The sequence below is a fragment of the Anolis sagrei genome, chromosome 12 (genome assembly GCF_037176765.1).
Source record: "Anolis sagrei isolate rAnoSag1 chromosome 12, rAnoSag1.mat, whole genome shotgun sequence".
Taxonomy (NCBI): Eukaryota; Metazoa; Chordata; class Lepidosauria; order Squamata; family Dactyloidae; genus Anolis; species Anolis sagrei.
This window is the reverse complement of record NC_090032.1, coordinates 18149558-18161191: the sequence shown is the minus strand read 5'-3', so window position 1 is coordinate 18161191 and position 11634 is coordinate 18149558. Positions and strand designations below refer to the sequence as shown.

Genomic DNA, 11634 nt, shown 5'->3' with positions numbered 1-11634 from the left:
AGAGCTGTTCAGCAGTGGAACTCTCTGCCCCAGGGTGTGGTGGAGGCTCCTTCTTTGGAGGCTTTGAAACAGAGGCTGGATGGCCATCTGTCGGGGGTGCTTTGAATGCAATTTTGGGAGGGAAAGCTCCTTCTACTTACTGAGATTCCTTGGGGTCTTCACCAGATGCCTCCATTTCCCGGAAAAAGAGGTCTCTTCCCTTCAAATCCTTTTCCTCCAGGAAGAAGCCTCTTGAATCCTTGCAAGGAGAGAACCAAGTTTGAAAAGGGGCACTGTCTTTTTAAATCCTAAGCCCCGCCCCCTCTATGCCTCCCTCCGGCCAATCAACGGCTAGAGCGCAGTTCCGCTTTGGGCCGCACGTGAGCTCAGGGAAGCGGCTTTGAGACTTTGTTTACCTTTTGCATTTCCGGTTTGTACCGGAACCGAGACTAAAGGCGCCTCTAGCCCAGCGAAATCTATGGTCTTGTTCCTCCAAGTGGAAGGAGATGGAATGAGGGAAGGATTTGGAGGGAAGAGAGCTCTTTTCCCGGGGAATGGAGGCCTCTGGGGAGGCCCCCAAGGCATCTCAGTAAGTAGAAGGAGCTTCCCTCCCCCAAAATGTGGCTGCAGAGTAAGCTTGGGGACAGAAGTCTTTCAATGTATTGTCAAAGGCTTTCATGGCCAGAATCACTGGGTTGTTGTAGGTTTTTTCGGGCTATAGGGCCATGTTTTAGAGGCATTCTCTCCTGACATTTCACCTGCATCTATGGCAAGCATCCTCAGAGGTAGAGAGATCTGTTGGAATTAGGACAATGGGTTTATATATCTGTGGAATGACCAGGGTGGGACAAAGGACTCTTGTCTGTTGGAGCTAGGTGTGAATGTTTCAACTGACCACCTTGATTAGCATACAATGGGCTGAGTGTGCCTGGAGCAAACTTTTGTTGAGAGGTGATTAGATGTCCCTGCCTGCTTCGTCTCTGAAATGCTGGACCACTCTCAGAACCACCATGTCAGACTACACCGAGAAGCCACTGAAATCCACAAGCATGTGGACAATTTCAACAGAAAGGAGGAGACCATGAAAATGAACAAGATCTGGCTACCCGTATTAAAAAACTCTAAAATTACAACAGCAAAACAGCAGAGAGGAAACAACCAGGCACATCTTAACACCTCTCAACAAAAGATTCCCCCAGGCTCAGCCAGGCCTTCAAATGCTAATGAAGGTGGTCAGTTGAAACATTCACACCTAGCTCTTTGCCCCACCCCAGCCATTCCACAGATATATAAAGCCATTTTCCTAGTTCCAACAGACCTCACTATCTCTGAGGATGCTTGCCATAGATGCAGGCGAAACGTCAGGAGAAAATGCCTCTAGAACATGGCCATATAGCCCAAAAAACCCCACAAGAACCTACTAAAGATGTTGTCCCTGAGGTAAATCCCTTCCTGCCTACCAGCTCTCCCTTTGGCCCTCTGAAATGATTGAGATGTAAAGATGTTAAAAACCACTGGAATTATTCTCACAGAAAGAATCAATGCTGAGGCTGCTTAAAAGTTGAACTAGAGAAAGGTTTCTTAATATATTTGAACAAACAACTATCTTCTTTGACGAGGCGCACAAGCTTGAATGGTTACAGTGGCACAAGATTCTTAAAGGTTACTTAAATAGGTTTCCTAACTTAGATGTGAGCAAACTCCTCACTCTACCCTGACGCAGTAGCCTGCCTGCTTCCTCTCTGCCTGCTTCCTCTCTGAAATGCTGGACCACTCTCAGAACCACCATGTCAGACTACACAGAAAAGCCATTGAAATCCACAAGCATGTGGACAATTTCAACAGAAAAGAGGAAACCATGAAAAAAAACTCTAAAATTGCAACAGCACAACAACAGAGGGGAAGCAGGCAGGGACATCTAATCACCTCTCAACAAAAGTTTGCTCCAGGCACTGTCAGGTCATTGCATGCTAATCAAGATGGTCAGTTGAAACATTTATTATTATTTATTTACTGTGCTTATATACCTCTGTTCTCAGCCCGAGGGCGACTCACAGCGGTGTACAACATAGAAAGGACAGGGTACAATTTACAAGATACAATCTAAAATCAATCTAGCAATAACCAAAAAAACATCATCATCAGAAACATCAACAATATCACTAATACAAAAAGCCATTCGCGTCGTCTCATCATTAAACCACAATCCAGTATCATTTTCTGTCATCATTACCAATTATTGCACTTCTTGTTCGAACGCCTTCTTCAACAGCCAAGTCTTTAGTTTCCCGCGGAATATCATCAGGGAAGGAGCCAGTCTGATGTCCACGGGAAGGGTGTTCCACAGCCGAGGAGCCTAGCTGGCTCACACCTAGCTCCAGCAAACAAGAGTCCTTTGTCCCACCCTGGTCATCATTCCACAGATATATAAACCCCTTTTCCTAGTTCTTACAGACCTCACTACCTCTGAGAATGCTTGCCATAGATGCAGGCGAAACGTCAGGACAGAATGCCTCTAGACCAGTGGTTCTCAACCTGTGGGTCCCCAGGTGTTTTGGCCTACAACTCCCAGAAATCCCAGCCAGTTTACCAGCTATTAGGATTTCTGGGAATTGAAGGCCAAAACATCTGGGGACCCACAGGTTGAGAATCACTGCTCTAGACCATGGCCATACAGCCCGAAAAAACCTACAACAACCCAGTAATAAGTTTATATTTGTTAAATTTGTTCTTCATTTTAATTATTGCATTTTTTTGCACTACAAATAAGATATGTGCAGTGTGCATAGGAATTCATTCATGCTTTTTCCAAATTATAAACAGGCCCTCCAACAGTTTGAGGGATTGTGACCTGGAGCTAGGTGTGAATGTTTCAACTGACCACCTTGATTAGCACATGATGGCCTGGCAGTACCTGGGGCAGTCTTTTGTTGAGAGGTGATTAGATGTCCCTGATAGTTTCCCCTCTGTTGTTTTGCTGTTGTAATTGTTGTAAGTGTTCTTGCCATGCATCAAGGGAACCACTGACCACAGAGGGAAGCTGATGAGGAAACACAACATACAAACTATCTACAGACCCACCAAGAAAATCCAACAAATGCTTCGTTCAGCAAAGGACAAGAGGGATCCTCTCACTTCTGCAGGAGTCTGCCGTATCCCATGCAGCTGTGGACAAGTCTACAGAGGGACCACCAAACGCAGCAGCATTGCCCAAACACGAATCATGAAAGGCACTGCAGACTACTTCAACCAGAGAAGTCAGCCATAGCAGAGCACCTGATGAACCAACCTGGCCACAGCATATTATTTGAGAACACAGAAATGCTGGAACACTCTCACAACCACCATGTCAGGCTACACAGAGAAGCCATTGAAATCCACAAGCATGTGGACAATTTCAACAGAAAGGAGGAAACCATGAAATGAACAAAATCTGGCTACCAGTATTTAAAAAAATCTAAAATTACAACAGCAAAACAACAGAGGGGAAACAAACAAGGACATCTAATCACCTCTCAACAAAAGTTTGCTCTAGGCACTGCCAGACCATGAAACGCTAATCAAGGTGGTCAGTTGAGACATTCACACCTAGCTCCAGCAGACAAGAGTCCTTTGTCCCACCCTGGTCATTCCACAGATATATAAACCCATTTTCCTAGTTCCAACAGACCTCACTACCTCTGAGGATGCTTGCATAGATGCAGGTGAAACATCAGGAGAGAATGCCTCTAGAACATGGCCATATAGCCCGAAAAACCCTACAACAACCCAGAAGTCTTTCAGATTGGGAGATATTTGCATCTCCAGCCTCTTCAGAAGCTTCATAGACACCTCATCTGTACATAACCCAGGCCCTAATTTGGATTTTGTGTGAGTTGGTTAATTAACCCACCAGAAAGCAAAAGGTGCCACTGTCTCAGCCTCTTTTCTTTTAGGTATTCTTGATCACAGCAATGAAGGGCATCAGTTTCCAGGGAGAAGGGTTGGCTTGATGCGCCTTCCTCTTGGCATGTTTCTTTTGTTGCCTCTTTGAATTCTGCATCACTGCTGGTCACAGCTGACCTCCAGTCAGAGCACTCAAGGGCCAGGGCTTCCCAGTTCTCAGTGTCTATGCCACAGTTTTTTTAAAAAAAAGTTTTTTTTATTTATTGTGTCAGGAGCAATCAGACAGTTGTATTACATTTTTAACAAAACAAACACAAACACAGAAATGTATTGTCGAAGGCTTTCATGGCTGGAATCATTAGGTTCTTGTGGGTTTTGTTTCGGGCTCTATGGCCATGTTCTAGAGGCATTTCTCCTGACGTTTCACCTGCATCTATGGCAAGCATCCTCAGAGGTAGTGAGGTCTGTTGGAATTAGGACAATGGGTTTATATATCTGTGGAATGGCTGGGGTGGGGCAAAGAGCTCTTCTCTGCTGGAGCTAGGTGTGAATGTTTCAACTGACCACCTTCATTAGCATTTGAAGGCCTGGCTGAGCCTGAGAAAATCTTTTTTTGAGAGGTGTTTCCTCTCTGCTGTTTTGCTGTTGTACTTTTAGAGTTTTTTAATACTGGTAGCCAGATTTTGTTCATTTTCATGGTTTCCTCCTTTCTGTTGAAATTGTCCACATGCTTGTGGATTTCAATGGCTTCTCTGTGTAGTCTGACATGGTCAACCAGAGAAGTCAGCCATAGCAGAGCACCTGATGAACCAACCTGGATACAGCATATTATTTGAGAACACAGAAATGCTGGATCACACCAACAACCACTATGTCAGACTACACAGAGAAGCCATTGAAATCCACAAGCATGTGGACAGTTTCAACAGAAAGGAGGAAACCATGAAAATGAACAATATCTGGCTACCAGTATTAAAAAAAAATCTAAAATTACAACAGAACAACAACAGAGAGGAAACAAACAAGGACATCTAATCACCTCTCAACAAAAGTTTGCGGAACGATTGAGGAATGATTGAGACCCTTTTGGAAGTTAAATAGAAAAAGATTTATTTATAAAAACAGACAACTAACTTCTTCTGAGAGGCACAAAGCACTTGACTTGTTACAAAAGTGTACTATAGCTTGATGGTTGCTTGAAAAGAGTTTCTTCACTTGGTTACATACAGAGCTAATCAAACAGATATAGCTGCTGGTTACAAAATCTGTCACTACTTCAGAGAAATAGCAATGAGTCTCTGACTAACCTAACCTAGGTAGTCCCCTGAGTTATTAGCTAACTCTCCCAGAGTTCTTACCGTTAACTAACTCAGTCTAGAGAGCTAATCCCTTGTGCTATCTCCCACAAGAAATCAGGTAGCTATCTGACCTTTCAGCTAATCAACCCCTGTCTGACACAGACACTCTCCCTCTGAAAACCTAGTTTCAGAAACACTTCTTCTTCCACCAGCTCCCAGCTCTCTTCTCCACAGAAGCTGAAATCTTTTCCCTCCTAAGGCTTGGCTCCTCCCATCTGCTCTAGCCAATCCCAGGAGACCTCAAACTCCTCCCATCTTCTAGCTATCCCCACTCAAGATGGCTGCTTCCCTGGCATACACTCTCAAAATGGAGGTTTGTGTAAAGGAGTGTGGTTAAAGCTTACTGCCACCTAATTTGTGAGGAAAGCCGGGCAACGATCAATATCAGCTTAGGAGCTATTTTATAAAGGGACTATTAATTACAGAAGGCTTTATTCATTTGATAGCGTAGCGTTTACTGTCCCTGGCTTGACTTTACTTCTTATGCAGGCTGTTTGTCTTAAGAGAAACTGTATCAGGCAAGGCTTGAGGAAAACAGTAACAAGTTTATTTTAACAGGAGTATAACATGTTTAACTGTTTCTTCACAAGAGGCACACATCTTGATTGGTTACATTAGTAAGGTACAGACTTCAAGAGGTTTCTATAAGCAGATGTAACTCTTCTGGACAACTGTCCTAATAAAACAAATAAGCTAAAAGGCTTATTTAACAGAATTGGCTCCCAGCCAAACCTTGATTCTTAACTCAGAATCAATAACCCCCTGTAGTTTTATCACTACCGGGTCCTTTTCTGTAACCCCTTTGGTCACCAATTAATTCCCTGAATCTCCACCCAGAGATTCAGTCTTCCCAATAGCACACCGGCTACAGACACATTCCCTGAATCTCCACCCAGAGACTCAGTCTTCCCAGTAGCTCACCGGCTTACTGACTGCCACTTTCAAAAAGCTGCGCCGTGAAGAGACAGTTGGCTCCGCCTCCGTTGCTATGGCAACTCAGCTCAAGCCACCAGCCACCATCTCTAACACAATATAATCCTTCATACTTACCATTTCTTAACTTGTGTTTAAACAACCCATAACCATAAGACTAAAATTTACACATCGTCACAGTTTGCCCTAATGTTATCCAGGCTTCCTTTTCGGCCTACTAGGTAAGAATCACTACAGATGGCCACCTGCCAGGGGTGCTTTGATTGTGTCTTCCTGCCTGGCAGAATGGGGTCAGACTGGATGGCCCTTGGGGCTCCTTTCCAACTTCAAGATCCTAACTCTCTTCTCTTCCAGGAGATTTTCTACAGAGGCAGATGTACCCAAGAGCTTGGAGCCAGGAGCACCTCCATTGAAGTTTTTTTCCACCCAGCCGGAAACAAGCAAGAGACATGCAGTTAGTCTTAATAAGAAGGTGACCCAGTTGGGCGATGTCTGCTTCACGGTAAAGTTTGCACGGATGAATCACTTGCCGTCGTTTTGAAACCCCCCCCCCCACCCCCCGCTTTCCCTTCCGAAAGGTACCAGAAGTAGTCCGAACAAACAGATGAGTGGCCAAAGTTCAAAAAAGAAGCAAAACATTGTTCTTATGTCAATGGTTTGAACGTCAGGCTCTGATCCTGGGCTTTAATCTATGCTCAGCCTCAGCCTTGGCCAAGTCAGCCTCGGAGGAAGGCGACAAAACTTGTGATGAAAACTCTATAATAGGTTGTGGGTTTTTTTGTCATGGCTTGTAGTCATGCCATTGGGAACAAAGGGGGATATGCTTTTCTTGCAATCCTGTTTGTTGTGCCTATTGTATAAGGCAGTGGTTCTCAACCTGGGGGTTGGGACCCCTGGGGGGGTTGAGAGGGGGTGCCTGAGGGGTCACCAGAGACCATCAGAAAACACAGTATTTTCTGTTGGTCACAGGGGTTCTGTGTGGGAAGTTTGGCCCAATTCTATTGTTGGTGGGGTTCGGGATGCTTTTTGACTCTAGGTAAGCTATACATCCCACCAACCATAACTCCCAGATGGCAATGTCTATTTCCCCCAAACTCCACCAGTGTCCACATTTGGGCATGTTGAGTATTCGTACCAAGTTTGGTCCAGATCCATCATTGTTTGAGTCCACAATGCTCTCTGGATGTAGGTGAACTACAACTCCCAAACTCAAGGTCAATGCCCACCAAACCCTTTCAGTATTTTCTGTTGGTCATGGGAGAACTGTGTACCACGTTTGGTTCAATTCCATCATTGGTGGAGTTCAGAATGCTTTTCGATTGTAGGTGAACTATACATCCCAGCAACTACAACTCCCAAATATCAAGGTCTATTTCCCCCAAACTCCAGTTGTGTGCATATTTGGGCATATGGAATATTCATGCCAAATTTAGTCCAGATCCATCATTGTTTGAGTCCATAATGCTATCTGGATGTTGGTGAACTAAAACTCCCAAACTCAAGGTCAATGCCCACCAAACCCTTCTAGTGTTTTCTGTTGGTCATGGGAGTTCTGTGTGCCAAGTTTGGTTCAATTCCATCATTGGTGGAGTTCAGAATGTTCTTTGATTGTAGGTGAACTATAAATCTCAGCAAACTACAACTCCCAAATGACAAAATCAAAAATTTTTGAGCGATGGTCACTCCTTGTGTTGCGAGATGTTTTGTTGCCAAATTTGGTGTGATTTCGTTCATTGGTTCTTTTGTTTTTAAGGTACTCATTATGCACAGAGCATTTTTATATAGATAGACTGGCCTTCCCTTGCCACGTGTTGCTGTGGCCCAGTCTGTGTATGTGTTTTGTGTGTGTATATATATTTGTGTATATATGTGTGTGTGTATATTTGTGTGTTTATATGTGTACATGCATATTGTGTATGTATGTGCTTGTCTATATGCATATTTGTGTGTATGTATGTATATATGTATATGTGTGTATATGTATATATGTGTGCATGTGTATGTATATATATATGTGTGTGTGTATATATTTGTGTATTTGTGTGTGTTCATGCATATTGTATATATGTGTGCGCTTGTCTATATGCATATTTGTGTGTGTATGTGTGTATGTATGTGTATATGTGTGTGCATGTGTATGTACGTATATATATGTGTGTATATATTTGTGTATTTGTGTGTGTTCGTATATGTACATGCATATTGTGTGTATGTGTGTATGTATGTGCATATTTATATTTGTATGTGTATATGTGTATATTTGTATACATATACACATGCACACATACACACATGTACACATGAACACATGCACGCACATATACATATACACATACATACAAATATGTGTATATTTGTGTGTGTGCATACATATATACATGTGTGTGTATGTGTACATGCATATTGTATATATGTGTGCACTTGTCTATATGCATATTTGTGTGTGTGTATGTATGTGTATATGTATATGTGCGTGCATGTGTATGTATGTATATATATGTGTGTATATATTTGTGTGTGTTTCTATGTGTACATGCATATTGTGTATATGTGTGTATGTATTTGCATATTTATATATGTATGTGTGCATGTGTATATGTATATGTATGTGTGTGTATATTTGTGTGTGTGCATACATATATATACATGTGTGTGTATGTGAATGTGTGCATGTGTATATGTATATGAATATGTGTATATGCATATATTGTGTATTTTGGGGGTTTTTTAAGTCTGTTCCACTGGGGTTGTGTGTGTATGTGTGTGTTTTAGGGGTGATGGACACTCGTTGGACTGTTAGATGTATTGTGTCCAAATTTCGTGTCAATTCGTCTGGTGGTCTTTAAGTTATCTTAATCCCACAAACAAACATTACATTTTTATATGTATAGATTGTAGACGGTGGTGGGATTGGTGGATGTGACCTCATGGCATCTTCCTCTCGTTTAAGGGTGAGAAGTGTTTTTTCGGCTCCAAGTGTCCCTGGCAGCACGATCGCCAGAAGTATGTTGCCACCAAGCCGCCGGACATTGGAGACTGCTGCATTCTCTTCTCGCTGTTCGGCAAGTGCCGATTTGGGATCGCCTGCCGCTTTGGTGGGGCCCACTTAGGACCGGACTTCCAGAACCTGGTCAACGAAGAGCTGTGGATAGTACACAAGGGGAAGCCAACTCTGAAGAACCATCTGGATAAGGCGGCCGCAGTGTTGAAGGCGTTTCCCTTTCGCAAGTCTCACGACTACCTCCAATGCCTTGTCAAGGCTGAAATGGCGATGCGAATACCCAGTCTTCTTGATTTCAAATCCCATTTGCCACCAAAAATCCCCCCGTTAATTCCCCCCAAGAGTTTGCCCTCCCTGGCTGCTCCTCTGAAAAGAGTCGGTGTCCTGACAGATGAGGACCTTATAAGGCTGAGGCCCTGCGAGAAAAAAAAGGTATGGAGGATAGGAAATGGGGCAGACCATTTGGTCCTCACCTGGATGTATTCGCACACCACTCTCATCACAGGCAGAAAGGTTCTTTGGATGTCCAAAGAACTTCTAACTGTGCTAAAACACAAAAGAGACATGCACAAGAAGTGGAAAAAGGGAGAAATCACCAAAGAAGAATTCAATAGTAATAGTAATATTAATCCAACCAGCCGTAATTTGTTTTGTAATGGACTTTTCCACTATATATACTCGAGTATAAGCCTCGTTTTTCAACCCTTCTTTTAGGCTGAAAAAGTCCCCCTCGGTTTATACTCGAGTCAAGGTTATTAATAATTTCCTCTGTTATTATTATTTAATTTATTATTTTATTATATTTACTATTATTACATTTATTATTTTGCTCTATTATTATACATTTATTATTTTACTGTATAATTGTTATTGCTACATTCATTATTTTACTATTTTAAATTATTGTTATTCTGACATTTATTATGTTAATCTCCCTATTATTATTGGAAGGATACGTAAGCACATTTACATTGAAGAAGGTAAATAATCATTTCATCAGAGTGGGACAGCCTTATCTTAAATTACCATTTTTGTAAATATTCAAAAAAATATAACGTACTCATTCCTCAATTAATGTAATTTAATTGGTATCTATTTTTATCTAGTATTTTACCAGTAGCAGCTGCATTTCCCACCCTCGACTTATATTCAAGTCAATCCGTTTTCTCAGGTTTTTTTGTGTGGTAAAATTAGGTGCCTCGGCTTATATTTGGGTCGGCTTATACTCGAGTATGTACGGTACCTAACCAATGCAGAATCCATACCGATTTGGCAGGGAAAATTGCGATTACTCCCTTGCATTCTCACTCTTTTCCTGTAGCATTTAAGTGTCCCGGATTCTACACGCATCCCACTTCCCTCCTTTTGTCCTCAGCTACTGCAGAAGTGGATTGCACTCCATTAACTTGCAAAGAAGGAAGAAGAGAAGGGAGAATGTTGCCCTTCTTAATATTTATTTACGAAATTTATACGCCACCCTTCTCACCCCGAAAGGGGACTCAATTCAATATATTATATTATTAGCATAGTACAATATCAGTATTAAATATTACTATATTGCACTATACCACTATATTGTAATATTATTAGTAATTTTACATGTAATAAAATATATAATTATGTCATATTATTAATATTATATTGCATTACATTATAATACTATAATATTATATGTATATACAATATATTATATTAATTACATTATATTAATTATATTATATGATTAGCATAGCACAGGAGACAAGATGGAACTGTCCCCTGGACCCCTCTCTCTTCACTCTGGCCCAGAGTGGCAGTTGGTGTTCAGGGGAGGGGTCCCCAAGTGATGACATATGCAGGAGACAAGATGTAACTGTCCCCTGGCCCCCTCTCTCTTCACTCTGGCCCAGAGTGGCAATTGGTGCTGGGGAGAGGGGTCCCTACCTGATGACATATGCAGGAGACAAGATGGGACTGTCCCCTGGCCCCCTCTCTCTTCACTCTGGCCCAGAGCAACAGTTGGTGCTGGGGGGAGGGGTCCCCAACTGATGACCAATGCAGGAGACAAGATGGAACTGTCCCCTGGCCCCCTCTCTCTTCACTCTGGCCCAGAGTGGCAGTTGGTGCTGGGGGGAGGGGTCTCCAACTGATGACATATGCAGGAGACAAGAGGGAACTGTCCCCTGGCCCCCTCTCTCTTCACTCTGGCCCAGAGCGGCAGTTGGTGCTGCGGTGAGGGGACCCAAATGATGACAGCGGCACTTGGTGCTGTGGGGAGGGGACCCAAATGTCATCATGGAACCGTCCCCTGGCCCCCTCTCTCTTCATTCTGGCCCAGAGTGGCAGTTGGTGCTGGGGGGAGGGGACCCAAATGATGACATATGCAGGAGACAAGATGGAACTGTCCCCTGGCCCCCTCTCTCTTCACTCTGTCCCAGAGCGGCAGTTGGTGCTGGCGGGAGGGGACCCAAATGATGACTTATGGAAGAGACAAAATGG

General features: G+C 43.0%; 1 protein-coding gene across 1 annotated transcript in view; it reads left to right on the top strand.

The window, feature by feature from the left end:
• Nucleotides 1-423: 423 nt before the first annotated feature.
• The window catches only part of LOC132764373 (tRNA-dihydrouridine(47) synthase [NAD(P)(+)]-like), a 37247-nt gene continuing 26036 nt past the window's right edge, over nt 424-11634 (top strand). Inside the window, exons 1-3 of the mRNA XM_067472499.1 lie at nt 424-568; nt 6510-6657; nt 9106-9588. Of these exons, the coding sequence (XP_067328600.1) occupies nt 534-568; nt 6510-6657; nt 9106-9588 (666 nt within the window). The 5' untranslated portion in view covers nt 424-533. The remainder of the gene's footprint in view (nt 569-6509; nt 6658-9105; nt 9589-11634) is intronic.